At 39.8% G+C, this 19,634-nt stretch overlaps 1 protein-coding gene across 1 annotated transcript in view; it reads right to left on the bottom strand.

The window, feature by feature from the left end:
- TAF4 (TAF4 RNA polymerase II, TATA box binding protein (TBP)-associated factor, 135kDa) overlaps window positions 1-19,591 on the bottom strand; it is a 40,428-nt gene extending 20,837 nt beyond the window's left edge. The window contains exons 1-2 of the mRNA XM_010569564.1: window positions 19,260-19,591; window positions 16,223-17,311 (exon numbers count right to left, since the gene is read on the bottom strand). Of these exons, the coding sequence (XP_010567866.1) occupies window positions 16,223-17,311; window positions 19,260-19,575 (1,405 nt within the window). The 5' untranslated portion in view covers window positions 19,576-19,591. The remainder of the gene's footprint in view (window positions 1-16,222; window positions 17,312-19,259) is intronic.
- Window positions 19,592-19,634: the final 43 nt, after the last annotated feature.

The raw sequence follows: 19,634 nt of genomic DNA, 5'->3' as shown, positions 1-19,634 counted from the left end.
GTCAATGTCAAATATTAAGGCTTGTTGATTACCATTTAGTTTCTAGCAACTGAAAAGGCCCAATGCAACTATACATGCCTGTGCTTTCAGAAGCCCTTAAATGTCACAGAATTATATTGACATCACATAAGAAACTTTTTTCTTAAAACTCACCATTGTGGGGGTTCCCTAGGATATTCTAGGGCTAGCATACCATCCAAATTCTTCAAGGAGTTACATATTTTTTCCTTCCAGAAGCAACATAAGAGATACTAACTCTAGTGTGAGGTTTGGGATGGGGGGGGGGTGGTGTAGTGTTTTTTAAACTTCTCTCTCAGTGCAAAAGTGACTAAGGTTATTTGAAAGTGCCAACCCAAAGCAGCAGACCTGCATATGGGAACCTTTATAGCATCGGGTACCAGCACACAGCTCTAAGCTACCTGTTCCAGCCTCCAGCTCAATACACACATCAGGCTCAAGAACAGGTCTATGCTACGCATCAGTATCCTGCAACAGCACAACCACCCCTCGGGACACCAGTACCGTCAGCTCATTGGTTTGCTCCCCAAAACATGAATGAGAGAAGAGAGAAAAGGAGGGAAATAACCACAAAATGAAGGTTGACTACCCCTGAAGAGCAAGCACAATGTCTGAACAACGAAATAGTCTCCCTGAGCTACATGCAAAATTAGAACATGCCTACACATTAACATAGCACAACTGCCGAAATAGACAGTTGAAAAGCGTATTAATGTGAGCTTTAGAAAACATATCAAGAAAGTTCAATTTCTGGCAGCAGACAGACGAAACAATCATTTGGAATTCAAACCCTGACTCTAAGCACTATCCTGCTAGATTTCTAACTATGGAAGTCTGAACCTTCCCTTAAGTATTTAAGTCATAATAAAAAAGTAATTCATACAAAGCTACATTCGTATCTGTCCCTATTTAAATAGTTCTTTTACACTGCACTCATATTTGATACACAGTTATTTTCAATTTATACAGTTTCTAACATGTCTTTAAGTTAGGGTCTACCATTAATAGATAAATTGCTGTGCATACTTAATGGGCTATACAAAAACATAAAGACAATCAAACATTACAAACATCAGACTAGTCTTGCATAAACTTTAATCATGGTATGATGATATAATACATTTTACCTGCTTGAAATTATACCTTGTTAGTATATGGGTGATTTCAGAGAAGGTGTAAAAATTCAGATAGTAATGAACTTTGTTACCGAAATTTCCGTGCAGAAATTCACTAGTAATAGAGTGTGCAGGCAAGTAATTTTTGACTGAATACTTAACACCTCTCCAGCCTTGCTAAGAGTTCTTTAAAAAGGGAGATAGAGCTGCTCTCTCAGTTTCTCTCCCCCCAGCCCAACTACAGACTCTTTTCCAACCCAATTAGCTAAAAAAGAAACTCACTAACCCAAAACTATACCCAAGCTGCCATTAAGTGGATTTTCAGTGAATTTCAGAAAGCTCATTGGAGCTAACTTGATTAAGAATTAAAAAGAAAGTACCATTTATTTCCTGCTTCTAAACAAAGTCAATGTAGGACTGTAACAGCCCCCTCTCTCCACAGATACATTAACCATCTCTCAGCTGAAAAAAAAAAAAACCCAAAAAAACCCCACACACAAAACACCCTAACATTTCTTTCTCTTACATTCCAAAACTTATATTTTAAGTATATAAATACAGATAAATATCATAACCTCAAACTCTAATGCATAAGGGTGCCAATGCTGTATGAACCAGATCAGAAATGACTACCAGGTACTAGAAGACAGCTAGAATTGTACCAAGGTATCTCACTTCTCTAATTAAATTCAGCAACATATTTAAAGTAAGGATGAAAAATATCTTTCCATTTCAAGTCTACCATCCATTTTTTTGTCCCACAAACGGATGAATTGCTATTTGAGACCAAGCAGCTAATAAAGATCATTGGAAATGTTCAATTCGGAAAAGGTGTCAATAAAACTTGACCATTTTAAATCTCTCTGCTTTCTTTTTCCTAGAAAGTCTGATCACATGTACTCTAAAATCACATTCACTATTAAAAATGCAAACATTCAAGCATTCTTTCCAAGTCTCTCATTAAAAAACTAATTAAAATTAAAATTAATTACCATTTTTGTTAGAAGTTAGAGGCTTAAGAGAATCCTGAAAGAGGCTCATATTTTAGTTTGAATTAAACAATTAATCACGGCTCCAAATGAAGGATTAACAAAATTGAATTGGATTGCTCCTTACACCAAAAAGACTTGTGCTCCTGACTAGTACAATGGTCATCTCATGTATTCTTGTTATGGAGGCCTTTCCAGATCTCTCCTGTTTTCAAGAGCGTTTGGATGGAAAAGTTCATTATTATATGAAGCAGCTGCATGATTCTACACTGTGTCGTCTTTGCCTCTTGCTATTTGTATTTCCATTTGCTAATGGCATTTCCATATACTAAGTGTTCTACTTTGGGGTTTTTTTGTTTGTTTGTTGGTTGAGGTTTTTTTAAATAATAAAATTTGTAAAATCTTGCACTGGAATAAAAAGTGAAGAGTTCCAGACATATGACAAGTCAGAAAAACACAAACCAGGCTTTTTTTCTAACATCTTCCTCTACCTTCTTTCTTTGAAACATGGCTTGCCTTAGCAAAGACTACAGAAAAATAATTATCAGAATAATAAAGGAAGAAGAATAAGAAAATATTTTGTAGCCTTTGCAGACCACTGATTATTTGTGTAACTCCTGAGACATACAGCTTTCTTGCCAGAGAACTTCTACATCCAAAAAACCCAAACGAAAACAGTTTCCTGTTTTGTTACCAGTTTTTGCTGGTAAACCTAGTTTAGTAATATTTATAGGAGCTGGACTTCTCAATGACAGAGTTAAAACTTTCTGCAGATACAGCAGGCATCTTCAGATTACTGTTCTGAGGAAATACACAGTCCAGCAAATTGTCACCTCTGATAACCATACCTAGCAGGTAGCCACTCCAACAGCAACATATCCAGGTGTCACCCTCTCTCAGAATAAATGCTCCATTTCTCAGGGACTCAGATTCATACACCAGGTGACATACTGAAAGACTTCATCTACAGTTAGCAAGCACCTAACAGGAGTATCATGCTCGTCACTGGGCATACCAGCATGCAAGAATGAAACTCTTGTGTATCAGTGAAATCTAAAACCTAGAAAGTATCCTATCAGATCACAAGTGACAACATCTCTCTTTCTGATGCAGATACTGAACAGAAGAACAGAAGGTTCAAGCTTACCAATTCTGCTCATTACCCACAATGTAGTTCATTGTCTAATTCAGATCAATTCAGAACCATTACTAAGAAACCTAGACTTTCAATAAGTTTATGACAGAAGAATTAATGTATGTATGATCTTGAAATTGCATGGAGAATACCCTTTTCCAGTCTCATGAGAAAATTCTCTCCTTAAAGTAAAAAAGTAACTGAACTTTATTTCCATAGAAAAAACAGTTAGGGTCAGGGAGAACTGTTAGACAGCAAAGAATCACCTTCAATATACACACATACTGATGTTCAGAAAGAATGTCCAAGCGTAAAAGAATAACTAGAGGATTGATGCTTCTGGTGTAGGAAATCAAAGTCCTTACAAACATCCCTAGAAATGAGGGTTATTGATCATAAAGTCCACTGACATCTGACAAATCTTCAAATCCTAACTAGATTTGCAAGGGAAGTTCACTAAGAGGTTATCTTAACATCAAAGCAGTTTGTGCCTTAAGCTCTCAAGCACATACTCATTTGTGGCAAGATGCTGCAAACATTTGACATGGCAAAAAAATCTGACAGTAATCATAAGCAGGCTGTGCCATATTAGCAGAAGAAAGCTTTATAATAGTATCCCTTCTGTATTGTCAGAAGAGATTCTGTTGCAACAAAAAGGAAAGCAAGTGTGTGTAAGGTTATGCAAGTTGATATCATACCCACCACAAAAACCATATAAAGCAAAGGGGATGAGACAATGATCTGTAGATGATTGGACCAGGCTATACGGAGACCTTGGAATGATAAAACCTTCATAAAGGACAAAGTTTCTAAGACTTTCCCAATACAAAAAAGCTATAATAATACTGGACAGACAGCTGGAGAACAGGATAGCTGCCTATACAAACTACAGGAAGAACTTTCAGCAGAAGTGATATACAATAGGGTCCCTTACTGCAGAAAAGGAAATGATAACCTGGTACCGACATCAACGCTGTCCAACAATCCACCATGCCTCCTCTTATGATAACTGACCCACCTGGAAAAGTTCTCACTCTATAGGAATGAAGGGCCAGGAAAAGAGGGGAGAACCTATCGAAGTCTACTAGTCCACTGCAACTCCATGAAAATCTGGGTAATTAAGGGAATCTTCCCTAACACAAGACAACTTTTAGCAGATTTAGAATTATTTACCTATGTCAAAGAAGAGCATCTGTAATAAACCAGCAGACATGTAGCAGGTCATGAAGGACAATCTCTATACCAAGTCATGAGAAACAGTGATTACAAATCAAGATGAATAGCACAGAACTTTAAATGGCAACATAGCTGTGGATTAGATATTATTGAAGACACACTACTTTGTACCTGATGAGAGATGTGCACCACCACATTAGATGCAATTAGTTTAGGTGCTTAGAACCTCAGGTGATCTGCACTGCACAAAAAATCCAGAAAAAAACTTACTTGAACTTTCTTGCCAAAGTCTTTGATACCATCAGCGATCCAGGCTCTTGAGTTTCACGAACAAATGTGGTTGGTTTGTGACTTCTATAAAGGCATCTTAGCTCCACAAGGATAACCATAGTGCTTATGGAGAAGTCTACATAGTACAGATACAAAACCAGCTTGCTGAAAATGAACCCATGACCATCTGTGGCTTCACCTGCTCTAGAAATGCTTGCACTGCACTGGCATGGATGAAGTCAGCCTGTACGAACATGAGTTAGTAGTAGAAAGGTTCCCTGCTGAGTTGCAGGTCTACAGACCATAAAACTGCCAGGCAGTAATAGAGCTGTCCAGCACACTGGAGCAACCTGAGATACTGTACCAGATTCCCTCACATCTCGTTTCAGAGTAATGGGTACCCTAAAGCAACGAATGCTGAGGTTTTGCACACAACTGTATTGAGAGCACACAGTGTACACTATGCCGAACACATCTTAAAGGTACCTGTTAAACGTTCAGCACCTGTTGTGCTTAAGGTGAGCTACAACTTGGCATGAAAAAACGTGGCTGTCAGGTGTTGCTTCAGAGCATCTCTAACACAAAACACTTGCAGTGTCTCCTGACAGGCACTAAACATTACACCATAGTGAAGACTGGCATGGCACAGAGTTTTGGAGAAGAACTTTCTACAGACCTACATCAAAAGCACATCACTCCTTTCACTTTTTAACTCCTGTCACTCTGGAATAAAGTCAAATTTTACCCAGATAAAATGTCTCTAAGTTCTGGTACAGCATTAGCTACTACAGCACTCCACTTCATTTGCCTATCATCACTCTCCCCACATGCCTAATCTGCACACACAGATCCCAGATCATAACTAACCGTTATGGTCTGTGAAATACTAATTCTTGAACAGCTGATTTACTATTATCGCCAACATAGATGAAAGGTACATTCTCAAAAATCATCAAGAATCCTGACTGCAGTGCAGAGGAAATGTATTTTGTACAGACCAAGTACACAAGTTCACATTATGAAAAATTGTTTTTGTTTTTTCTTTCTAAAGAGTCAAAAGACAAAAGAAACTCAACTTCATAGTAAAAGCTTTTGCTTACTTTTACTATGCAAGAATTCAGTTTCAAACTACAGAGCTCAACTGTACTGTCTAAAAAGTGAAGAAGAGAAGCATTTGTAAACTACTGATTCACAAGTCTTAAGAATATAGTTAAAGAAATAATGTCATGCTGGAGTGCCAAAAAGCCACTGTATTTACAGTGATCCCATATGGAAAAAAATCTTACCTGCTCATTTGAAAAGGTGCGCAAGAAGTGTTCTGGGAAATATGTCATTTTATACAGCAACAATTGACAAACACTTCAACACCAATGTGATTTGAACTATTTTGACTTTTCTGGAAAGCTATATTCCCTGAAAGCATGTTAACGTTCCTTTCTAGTCAAGCATACAAAGCCAAAACACCAGAGTGCTCTGTCAAACTGCAACCCAATCATCACCCAAATCTGTCCTTAGTCTGATGCAAAAAGAACTAAGAAAAACACTATCAAGAGCTAAACAAATTACTTTAATTATTGATCTCAAAATTATTCGGATTTAGCTCTGCCACTAATTTCAATATACTTACATCAAACAACAATGCAGTTTGAGAAAGAAAGACACAAAATAAAATGTCACTAATTCTTCTGATCTGTTATTCTAAACAGATTTTAAAAATCAACTAGTCTTCATTTCTGGCAAGCAGTTTGTCTATACCAAGGTATATCAACATTAGTGCTGTTCAAGCACCTGATGAAATGGGCAAGCTACTTTGCATTTACCACAGTCTGCACACAAATACTTAACGAAGAGCAATGCATTAAATCCACATTATCTTCCTTGAAAAAGCAACACCCTAAAACAACTAAGTACATGAAACCCCATAAAAAACGCATTTCTTTAACTTCTCCCCACTGTGAATGCCCTACTCTAGGCATACAGCCTTTGTAATTTCAGCAGTGACAACACCCTTTGCTGATGCCACCTTTTCACCTGGAGCTGCGGAGACCCGACGTTAGACAATTCCACCGACTGACAGCTACCCAGGGCAGCCTCAGTGGAAACGTTCCCTTCAAATCCTCCTCTGCAGAAACAGCCTGCGATTTTATGACTCTCTCACTGCCAATACAGAAGTTATTCTGCTTTGAGAATATGCCAAACACTATACCTGTGAGTTCAAACACAAACTATCAACGTGGACATGATATTACATGTCATTTGGCTGATAGCAACATTTATTAAATAGCACTGCTTTTTCAGTTAGTCTGAACACAGAAATAAAAGTATTTTCACACCTGTAAGCTTGCATTCACAAAGCTTTTAAACAAAATCAAGTCTCGTTTTGATTTTTACTAACCATCAAATGCACAGTCCTGAGTAATGACTAAGCTTAATGACTGGGTATGACTAACACTTATAAATAATTAGTGCCTTCTCTCCCCCTCCCCCATGGAGGAGAGGGAGGAAGAAAAGAAAATCAAATGATACACTGGAAAAAAGGAAGAATGAAAGGAAATAAGAGGTTGAAGTTCATGGCACCAACACTTGTCTCTTCTTCCAATCTACCCTTAACACTAACTGCAAACATGACGGCATGTATGTTTATTAAAAACTACGAGCTCCTCATGCTTTTCTATAAAATTCTGCACAGTTTAGCCACTCTCAGCCTTCCTGCTCCAGATCTCTTCTTCCGACCTCCTCCACTGATCCCTCAGCAAACACTTTTCTGGTCACCTACATTGACTCTTTTGCCACAGGTGCTGCAATTCCTCAGTGCTACTCCTTGGAGTTGGTACTTCTGACTCATGTGAGTACAACTGGTCCCACTTGCCACACCACTACTTACACTGAATGCACCTGATGTTACTACATTCTGAGAGAAGCATTAAATCTAACCCTCCCTTACAGAAATATTTGGTTAATAAACCAAAGGAAGGTGTGAAGACAGCTTACTACAGCCTTGCTACCCCCTCAAACCATTTAATAAAGACTAGAGTATGGCACCACACCTCACTGCTTAGTTTTGTTTATACTCCGGTATCTAGAGCACACATTTTTCAAATGAATCTATACTGGTTGTCTGTACAGAGTCTATCCAGTATGTGCTTTATTCTGTACAAAAGTACTGTGATGGCCTTTAACAGTTCAGCTACTCTCAGAAGCATATATTAATCAAGTTATAATGATAAATTACACCATTTTTACTAGAGAGACTTACTTGATTCAATACAAATCTTACAATAGTCATGCTAGCCATGTAAAATAATATAACATACTGATGCAAGTTTTATGTTACTAGTTGTCTAGGCACTGGTTACCACACATCACTGAAAAAAATATTTTAGTAATGCATTTTAAGGAAAAAAGCATCAAAATTAAAAGATACATGGTGTTCATAATCTACAGTTCAAATTTATAAACAGAGTTCTACACTGACAAGAAGTTAATTTTTATCAATATACTTTTCCAAATCCCACAAAAAGACCTTGGCAACTGAGTCGAATCTTGCACTAAATCCTGTACAAATACACAGTAAAAGGACTGTCCCTGGGTAAAAGGATTTATAACCTATTTATGCACTTTGCTGAGAATCAGCCTTTTATGCTCAAAGTATAACTTTCTGATCACTGGTAATACAAGTACAGAAACTCATCTTTTTCAAATGTTATTTCTAGCCTGACAACAGTTACAGAGCCAAAGATTATCTACATTTGTACAATGCCTTAAGACAGCTCTACTGAGGTGCTGAACTCTGCCTATACAGATTTCACTGCAGAAACGCGGTTGTATCAATTCCTTATGATTGTCACCTCTTTCTTGATTATTGATAATCTACACCATTATATAGTGATGATAATCAAGGTTTTGTTCTCACCAAAAAGTACTCTATATTTAAAAAACCCTTAGTTAAAGGCATAACTAAGGCCTCAAGGACAATTATTTCAGTTTATATTAAATATTATGCTAAAGACACCTGAAGAAAATTACTCCAAGACAGGAGGCTCTGTGGTAAAAACTTGGCTTTCAGTTCCTTGAGACACCTGTACCTCCAGAAGACAACCAGCATTTCTGGAAGGAAATTACCACAGAATAGAATCAGGGTAAAATTTTCCAGATTAAGCTGAGGTAAAACTGTCCTAAAAGGTTAAAAAAAAAAAAAATTTGCTCTATTCATGTGTTCATGGTCTCAATCAAAAAAAGCGTCATCTAATACGAAATATGAGTGATCACACAGTCTTTACACCTGTTTAATTACAGCCTGGTCTGCGTACAGTTTTTATGCTTCTCTCAACATTTGAGCTGGAAATGGCACCACTTTGCCACGACAATTTAGTGGTACAATCTCCAGTGTGGACAAAACCATAGCATTGTAAGAGATGCTTATTGTATAAGCTATTTTCCTGCTCTTATGAGGAAGCAGTATGCAAGACAGCTGATACAGCAAAAACTGTATCCAGACAAGAGAGGTTTTACAACTTTCAGGAAACATGTATCAGTATAAATACACTACAATTCCTTGCATTTAGGCAAGACCTTAATTAGTTTAAAACCAAATTCAAGTTAATGCATTAACAACTTGCAACAACACAAGAACAAAGCCTGAATATCCCTGCAGCCACTGTCTCTGTAAAACAACTGTGTGCAACCTGTCAAAGGGATAGAGACGTACTGAGGCTTTGATCCCAGAAGCGCACCATGGAAACTTCGGCAACGGTCACAGATCACACAACCATTTGTACACAGGAATATCCCTGTGGCCGTGCACAGAAAAAGCCCTTTTAACTTGTGAGCACCACATACTCTTCTCTCGAGTTTGGCCTTCCTTCACATACAGCTTTACAGTTCATAATACAACTGAAATAACTGTCTACTAAGTACAATTTAAAATTCCTCTCTATCATTGTCTTCAGTTGGGACAAATACTACTTTCAAAATTCTTTTTTCATGCCACTACCTCTTTAAATCTTCTTTCATGAGAGCTAATATGCCTAACATAAAAAGGTTAAACTTGCTAATACTGTCTTCCAAGTGGCAAAAGCCTTCTTTTTAACATCAAGCAATGGCATCAAATTCAAGGAGCAGATTCAGACAGATAAATGGAGTTATAAACATTCATAAAGTTTCAACACAGACAACAATCCTGACAAGAGTAGATACTTTCAGGTAAAAATGTTGATTTCAAGTATTTATGACAAAAACTGCATATAATAACAAAAAAATGTTTAACATGTTAAGTGACTTGTATGTCCAATTCCTACTAAGCAGATTCTTAGTATTTGATCACACAGTTTTTATGAGAACAGAAAGCCAGAAAGCAAGCTTTCCACAAGCCAATATCTTCTCTTTGCTAAAAGCCAGTTAGGCTAATATCAGTATTTTCAACTGTGTTCCTGAACTACTTCATATGTTTTTTTAGGATTCTATTTACAAAACAGAGAAGACAAACAATAGTAAGAGGTTTTCATACACCAAAACATTTCGTTTGAAGAGAGTTTGTGATACCTACCAATTTGTGTCTTATCAGTACCCAAAACTGTTGCAGTTTCATCTCAGATTGCTAACTTTGCTGCAGCATCCTGTGTCAGTAAGTGATTCAAGTCCTGGGCAGCATCCAAATTTGTGGTCCTCAAACCAAGATGCTGCATTTTACAAGTAACCCACATAGATTTCCAGAGATGGAAAACTCATTCAACTCACTGAACATAGAAACACCATGTAACTTCTAGAGTAGCAGAATGCAAAACGGCTCAAAAGAAATCAATCGCTCGCTTCTGGTCATTGACCAACAACCTTGATCATAAACCTAGTGATACCCAAAAAACCCAGAAAGACCACAATTTGAAGGGTAGACAGGCATGTAAAACAAATCCATACATGCTCTTCCAAAGGCTGCTGGGAACAATAGTGTTTTCCAAAAAAGAACGGAAGAAAATGTAGTCAAAGTTAATAGCTTTTGTAGCTCAATGGAATCACAATTATATTCTCATTAGATCCCATCACTTAAAAGAGACACCCTTATCAGATGTGCAAAACATCTCATGACACTCATTTTAATAAAAACAACAAAAAAAATCCTATTGCACAGCTCTCTGAGTCTTAAGGTCTTTGGGGTACAAAGCTAAGCATGCAGGATTCCTCAGTTATGAAAGTTGCAATAAGAACAAACACAACTTTCAGTCTGGTGACATATGGCAGATCTGATGTAGCAGATTTCAAATAAAGCAAAATGTTCCTTTTGCTGATGCATGATTTGAACATAAAATCCACCCCTCACCCAGAAGAGTTCTGCAGAAGAGATCCACGGTTATCTTTCAGAAAGAGAGATACCACTTTATGCACCAAGTATGGGACTCCCAGGCTCTAATCTTGGCAAAATATCGATTCCCTCATGGCCTTCGGCAAGTCAGAACTTTTCTAACTTGCTCTTTCCCCCAGCTCTAAAGCAGAGTGCATACTACTTTATTTACCAACCACACAGGCATGTTTCAAGGATTAAGTTTTGTAAAATGCTTTGAAAGTAAAACATACTATAAGTACTCTAAGAAGCTCCTATTATCGTTGTGCATTACAGACATTATTTTTAACAAAACAGAGCCATGCCAACACAGTTAACAGGCATAATATTGGCAGCACATGCAACATACAGGGAAACTATAATCAGGATATGTTTGAACTCGCTTGCTAGTCAGTGAGAAATAGAAACAACTACATTCCACTACTTCATAGTATTTCTTCTCTTCCTTTCTATATTTCTTATATTACAAAAGTCTGTGGATTTCCTATTTATACTCCCAGTTACTTTAGGCACTTCGGGGGTACATGTTTCAAGTACAAAGTAATCCAAAGAATGCCATATTCAGTAAGAAAAAATAACACAAATTGTTTTACAATTGAAAGATTCTCTGATTCTTCTCAGCCTGCTGCCTTTCTCCTTTTTCTATCCACTCTCTTTTGCCTGACAGCCTAGCACCCTACTCCTTACTGAAGGAAACCGAACTATTCCTGCGGAAGTTATTTCTCAGTGACTCCAGCTCCAAAGAGTATGACAGCTCAAGTCAAAAGGACCTGAACCCATGCTTTAAATTAAGTATGTGTTCAGGCAGTTTTCCCATCCTAAAGCCTATAATCCATCCTATAATCAAGGCCTAAGTTAGAATCCTTCTCGGATAGCTAACACAAGCTAAAAATCATTGGTTTCTACAAAACTTAAGCTTCTATTTAACACCAAGTGAAGTTTCCAGCCTCTAAGGCCATGAAGAAAATCTTGAATGTGCAAATAGATGTAGTCCATCGTCTAGGGTCTCCAAATGTGTATGTTCTTCCAGGTACCCTTTACTTCGAGAAAGCACCAACAGTGAGTTTAAACCAACTGCAGAGGTCATTTGCATTAGTACTGTTCAGAACTGTGGACCATTCAATTTTTAAAGGAGCCCCATCAGTTTCAGTCAGGAAACTGCCCATCCTGTAGTCACCACAGAAATGGCACATGAGATGCCCTCCAGAAAGAAAGCAGTGAAGAAGTTTACTCTCATCCCCTATCATCAGCTACTGGCAGATCCAAATGCGTTTTGTGAAAGCAATAAAGAAGTTTTATTATTAGATACAAAGAAAACAAATCTGTGATAGCAGTTGTACTACAGCTACATAACTGCATTACTGGTAATGAGAATACTGGTCATGGTCGCAGAAGCAAAAAAATTACATAAACTATTAAGACAACCTATCCTATTTGCTATCTTCACACAGGACTGAGTGTCACAGAATCTTGTTTATTCAGGAAAAAAGAAAGTTAGTCTTTAGGATCAAGCTAGCAAATTTTCATAAGTACTAACATTCACTTGGCAGGTAAAAGAAAAGAGGGGAACAGGGGGAAGTGAAGGTTTCTAGATTTCAGTTTCACCTAAGCTAGTGAAGAAAACTGTCCGGACCTACCAGCTCTATATTGTTCTTATTGTATACCTACAGCACTCTCTCCAATCTGCTCTCTTCTTTAAGCAGGCACCTTAAAAGCTTATTATGAGATGCTTGTACATAAAAATAAAGCAGAAGAGAGTAACAACATAAAGCATCTGCAAGAACAGAAACCAAATCTTTGAACCCCCAGTTGACAATACTACTAAAGTAAGCATGAGCTCATAGATATTGGTTTTGAAATTGAATTATAGCATTGCTGGAAAAGATAGTATTTTGAAAAATGGTTTTAAAGTACACAAGTGTTGTCATTTTACAAGATGATTCTACCATGTGTCAGCGATGACGTCTAAACACTTTACGAACTCTTACATTGCAAAAGATTAATCTTAGGGCATAATCTCAGTTACACTTTCCTGCAGACTTTTCTGAGCATCTGTAACAGCAGAACACTGACTTAAGGCTTTAAACTCACCAATTTTCCTACCTCTTACCATATTATTGTACACAACACATTTCACATTATTGCTTGAAGTACTCAGAAACAAAGAACGTCATACAATGTATTTTCAGTCACAGTTTCAAAAGATGTTGTATCTTTAAAGCAGCATTGTATAAAGAGAAACCCGTGTTCCTGCCCCCTAGAAAATCATCTGACAATATTTTCATGTCTTTTCTAAGAAGCTATAAATAAGGTTATTCTTGGACCTTCATTACCCTGATCTGTCCAATTGGACCACAAATTTCCAAACACGGGCTCCTGAAGAAAAGACTAAGCGCCATAGTCTTTTTCCTCAAAGATATCAGTAGAGGAAAACCATTATTAATGCACAGATCCTCCAAACAGTCCGGTTTCTTTGAGAAACAATATACCAGAATCAAGTAAGGTCACAACAACTATGGCCCATTAGCTCTTCAAACATCTCTAATTTGGTCAGTCGATGTTTGTTGCACAATTGCCTTGATGGAATACAAAGCATTATTCTAAAAGTAATATATTTTAAAGAGCGTTGATTGAGCTTATTTTCCACATGCTCTTTTTAAGAGAACATTTGAAACCTTTCAAGGTTTCTAATTTTCAAGTCCCAGGTTAATAACACTTACTGACATTTTATATTCTGCTTTCCCTATATGTGAAACTGTAACTGTATTTTGGAGAGCTAGAAACGGTAACTCGCAGTAAGAAAATAACTATAAAACATGTGCTGCTTACTCGTCAAACCTTCCGTAAGAATTTTCGTCCTAAGTGTTTGTAAATCTTGGTGTAAAAAGTGACATGTGCAGTGTATGATCTCAAGCTATTTCTAGCACCAAGTCTTACAAACTCTTATTAGCACACACTACTAACTTTCAAAAACATGAACTTGTGAATGCAAATTTGATGCATACAGTAGATGCCCAAGCACTGCAGTTGCAGGTTCATACTACCAAAAGTGCCTTTAAAAATCTGGCCTATGATGCTGTAATTTGAAATACAATTTCAAAAGCATAGTCATCTATTCTCCTTTCACTATGAACGTATATGCACTCTACTAAAGATTAAAACAGTTGCATGTGGCTAGACTTTCAGCAGTACTTCTTAGCCCTTGCACCTATGAGGCATTTGTAAAAGCTCAACATTCATCAGTTCTTAAGTGTTCTGTAAGAAATGCTTTATGCAAAACATTTTCAAAGTTGGCTACTTTCGCAAAGTATAAAAATGTAAACCAAAGCAATTTAAAAAAAAATAATCTGTTCCACTAAAAAAAATCCTTTCCAATATTAAGTCTGTCTTACCATGCAAGAACCCAATTTCCAATTTCTATGTATTCAGTCATGTATATTTGCTTATTTTAAGAGTCATGCTATTCTTTTGAAGTTATAAATATTTTTTTAAAGTGTAGGACAGACAAGAAAAGTGCTTAATAAAAAACCTCAAGTGTTTAGAACCTATATTGTTTTACTTTGATCTATGGAGACCTCCAAAGGAGCAATTTATGGTCCAATTATGCTTAAGGACTGGCAACGCTGCTTCTGAGAGTAACACATTTCAGTATGCTATGGCAGTTTGAAAACATCAGCTACCTGGAAAAAGGGTCCCACTGGACTCAACAGTAGTATTTTTCCCATAATCAGGTTTATAATGCAGTATTAGTGAAAATGTAGGTATGCATGGCAATAGACTGTAAACCTGAAAAATCCTTTGATACACTGTGGCAATAAATAAATAAATAAGGCTTTTCCAGCCTATCAATTTACAAGCTTCAAATTAAGCACTGGGATTTCAAGGGCTGAGTTTTACTGCTATTTTTTAAATTAGCAACATGTGTCATTCAAATTACTCATATAGGGAATAATCTTCTATACAAAAAAAAAAAAAAAAGATGAATAATTATGCCAGTTAGAACTCAGACAGACAGGATGTTTGACAGGCTTCATCAAACTACACAGCATCATATACCATAGATAGTATATTACACAAAAAGATGGTGTGTAGTAACACAGTACGGTTTCTGATCTACCTTATGGGACAGGTGCATTGCTTTAAGGTCGGTTAGGAGCTTCAACAGATGTATTTTTACTAAGACCAACTGAAATAGATGATACACAACCACTACTGATCTCATCCAGTACTAGTAGCAAAATTTAATTAGTTGTTCTTTGCACACTGCCCCAAAAACAGTGAACAGTTAAGAATACAGCTATTGCTACATATTATTAAAAAGACAGGAAACTATGTGTAGGTTCACACGAGTATTTTCAGTTAAAAATGAAACTGGATAGAAGTCTGGTTCAAAATAATAGCAAATATATAACCTTAAATCTCCAAATCTAGGATATTTAAGGAGGGACAGAACAATTCTCAGAAAAGAAATGCTTCTCATCTTGCTTTTTACTCACCGAGTTCAGGACTAGATTCCTTGTCCAGAGATGCTCAGCACTAAGCATGAGACTAGCTACTACAAAAGCTGCAACCCTAGACACAACAGGGTGAGGTAAGGACATAGGAAGACTGCCTTTTGTATCAGAACTCCAGTGACTAAAAAGATGATCATAAGCTTCAAATCTGTGAGTTTTTAAGTCAGACTTCGAAGGTATTTAAAGCAAAAGAAGGTAGTTGTCTTGTGTTGCATCTGCTGCTTCTCTATTCATGAGTGCTCTGTGGTACTGGGGGCACACAGGGACAGAGAAGGAACAGAACAGCACACGAAGGTTATACGAACTACTGACAAACCGCCTTAAAAGTCAAAATGCCTTACATGAAAATGAAACAGCAACATTTCATTTGATAATATTCCATTGTCATGCTTTGGCAGTTTGCAGCTTCCTCTACACTCACATTGCAACAAAGATACCAGGCAGAATTATTTTCAAATGATTACTGCTGAAAAGACTTTTTTGGTCACCCAAAATCATATCCCAAGTAGTGGAGTGCTACTACGCTACTACTCAAAACCAGACGATTCTCATTGTTAAATGTAATGCCTTTTGCACAATTCACAATTAAACAGCAAGAAATCTTATTTGGATCCCTTCCTCCCTGCAAGAAATACACTTCCAAAACACAACCCCTCAATCCTTTTACTTACCTGGTGGTAACTGAAAATTCTGAATGTTAGTTGGATTCTGAGGTGGCTGAGGCAAACGAGGTGCTAAAACTGTAGGAGTCAAAGTTGCTCTGATTCCACTCGTAGTTGCTGTTGGAGTCCTTGGCAGACTTTGTGCCACCGTATTGGCAGTGCCTTTAGCCATTCCTGTGGGGGTGCCAGGAGCTGCAGGAGGTATCCCACCAGGATTGGGAGCAACATTGGAGAGCCCAGCTTGCATAGTTTGCCCAATAATCATGTTACCCCCTGTAGTACTGGGCTGGCCACCAGTGGCCAGCGTCTGCTGTTGGGATACTGCCTGGACTATAGTTTTAGGAGACTCGGATTTGATGACCTGTGTGGCGGGAGCTGCTGGCACAGCGGAACCAGACTGGCTGTTCACAAGCGACGTCTGCAGGGAAACTCCAGATCCCACAGTGGCTGTAGCAACAGCAGGAAAACTCCCCACACTGATGGTTGAATTGATCACAGTATTGCTCCCATTTTGAGTGGCTGCACCAGCTGCAGCTACTGTGGGTCCTGCTGTGTGTATCGGTGGCCTCACAAGCGTTACCGTGGACGCCCCAGTTCCGATGCTTGGTGGTGGCTGCGAGGAGATAACTGTGGGCGAGGAGGAAGATGCAGAGGACACAGCAGTATTAAGGAAAGAAGTCTGGATGACAGTGTTGGAAGCTGACGGCAAAACAGCATTAACAGTATTTCCTTTCCCCACAGATCCAGGTCCGTTGTTAACGAGAGGGGCCACAGCAGGTGCAGAAGTGGGGTTAGCTGTAACAGGAGTCCCAGAGAAAGCAGCACTTCCTGTATGGTGAGAGTTCATCACCACATTACTCCCATTCAAAGTTTGCACTGTTGTGGTCCCAATCTTGCCATTCCTGGTGGACAAGGCAGTTGCCATGGTGCTGATAACCACCGATTTGCCCTGACTGAGGGTCCCTGGAGCAGCAGTGACTTCAGATCCTCCTGCTGCTGCAGTGGTGGTGCTGGTGCTCGTTGTGGTGGCTCCATCCAGAGCTGAAGTCTGGGACCTGGTGTTATGATTAATAACGCCCCCTTGCACTCCTCCTGCTCCTGCAAAACAACAACAAGGTTAAACAGAGAGAATGGGCAAGAAGAGAAGTCCAGCGAAGACAGAATGTTCTCCCTCATCGCCAAGTCTTCTCCATCTCCCAGGCTGCCTGCCTGGAGCCCAGAAAACGGGACAGAGTACAAACCGAAGGTGACTTTGAAGACTTTATCTTGAAGCCCCTGATTTCCCACCAAAGACTGGCAGATTCAATATTAATTGTAACACCCCTACTTTCAACACTACGGTAAGACAAAATAGGGAAAACAGATTTGATATGAACCAAGGGAAGGGAGGAGAAAGATCATCTTAGACCTCTTCCCCATTCTAGAGCCTGACAGCACATTTAGCAACAGGACTGCAACTGCAAGGAGGGAAAAAAGGCAACAGAAGACACATTAATAAGACATATTCCCTATGCCCAGCACACGTTACCCTCTAATCCTTTCATCTCCTACAGAGTAAGTCAGTTAGATCAGGAGGCTCAACAACAGCAAAATATGAAAAAGTGAAAGAAAAACATCGGCCTGGCAAGATAAGAAGTACTGCAAGGCCTGGAGTAGGTTACCAGAAGACCCCTCCACTTTATTACAGAATTTGTTCTTCTGGATCTGAAGTTTCCACAGCCAGAGATAGTTAAAAATAAATAAATAAAAAGCAAAGCTGGTTTTGAGAAGGGACAAGATGATGTAGCTTCTTGTCCTGAATAATCCTCATGCCCCTTGACGAGGCCTGGCGTTATCACAAGTACAATCACACAGAGTCCAGGTCCTGGCCCTAAGGAGACAGAAATGGGAAAAGAATAGTGACAGACAGACACCGAGATGCACGTTATAAGGGTTAACGAGATCCTCCTAGAAGAGCTTCATTAATCATAACAGAAGGTCTGTAATATCTTCTTACACTTCAGCAACAAGAAAGAAAGGAAAAAAAAAATGGGGGGAGGGGAGGAATTGCAGAGAGATTCTGGGGAGACATTTTTTTTAATTCCCCTGAATAACAGCTTCCCTCCATTCCCATATAGTGAGCCCTTAGTCCCAACCTTCACACTATGCCCCTACAACCTTCACAACACGAAGGGGGGAATATTCCCAGGTATCTACGGGGGGTGGGTGGGTGGGAGAAGACATTGTACAAGGTGGGGTGTTGTGGCCTGAATTCCCCCCCTTCCTGGGACCTGGTGTTGTGACAACACCCCCTTGAGGGCAGAGGAGGAATGAGAGGTGTTGAATGCCCCCTCCAAGCCCCTGGAACAAGGGAGGGGGGGGGGAGGAATATCCAGGCAGGCAGATATGGGGGGGAAGCATTTTGAGGGACTTCCTCCCCTTGAAATCCCCCCTCGCTTCCTCCTCTACAGGAAATAGGTGTCATGATTAATAACACCCCCTTGCACTTCAGCAACAGAGAAGGGGGAGGGGAAGGAGCATTTACACAGACAGCTAAGGCGGCATTATCAAGAGGGAATCCCCCCCATAACCTCCACCCCTGGAAAGGGAAGGGGAGCAGTCACAGACGGCACGGGAGGCACAGCCATTACCAAGGGGGTGGGCTCTGCCTCCCTCAGCCCCCGAGATTAAGAGAGCCCTTTTACACTCCAGCAACAAGGGCAGGAAAAGAAGAGGGGACCGGCAGAGTCACGGACGGGCACTGCCGGCTTATTCTGCGGGGAGGCTGCCCCCACACATGATAAAACACCCTCTCGTAAGCAGAAGCGAGGAGGGAAAATAAAGGGGAGGGAGCAGAGGCGCGGATACACACCGAGGGGGCATGATGAGGGGAGGCTCTCCCCCATATGATCGATACCACCCTTTGCACTCCCGCTCCTGCCACAGCGAGAAGGAGGAGAGAGGGAAAAGGGGGGAAAGCAGTGAGGGAAGGAGGCAGCCGGAGCTGGGGAGTGGGGGGAGGGGAGGGCCCCTCTCCCTCAGAGCCCCCCACCCCTGCCCATGTTACCTGCTTTTGTGATCTCTGGGGCACTCAGTCCCATCTTGCTGCTGCTGCTGCTCTCTGTTTGGGCATTAGCATTGCCTCCTACTACTACTCCTCCAGGGCTAGGGCTAGGGCTGCTGCTGCTACTGCTGCTGCTCACAACATGGTTCCCCAGCAGCCCCCCAGCGGCCCTCAGGGGCTCCTGCGCCTTGTGGTGCTGGTGGTGGTGGCCGGAGGCCGCCAGCTGGGACTCCAGGGAGCCCACCAGGTCGCTCACCACCTTCTCATCCACCTCCGTGTTCAGGAAAACCTCATCCAGCAGATCCGAGCCCGCCGCCATCTTTTTTTTGGAGGGTTCCTGTGAGCTGCTCCCTCCTCCCCCCCCTCCCCTTTCACTCC

Source organism: Haliaeetus leucocephalus, unplaced genomic scaffold (assembly GCF_000737465.1).
Source record: "Haliaeetus leucocephalus isolate CR32 unplaced genomic scaffold, Haliaeetus_leucocephalus-4.0 Scaffold273, whole genome shotgun sequence".
Taxonomy (NCBI): domain Eukaryota; kingdom Metazoa; phylum Chordata; class Aves; order Accipitriformes; family Accipitridae; genus Haliaeetus; species Haliaeetus leucocephalus.
The sequence above is the reverse complement of the archived record's forward strand: the minus strand, read 5'-3'. Positions and strand labels throughout refer to the sequence as shown.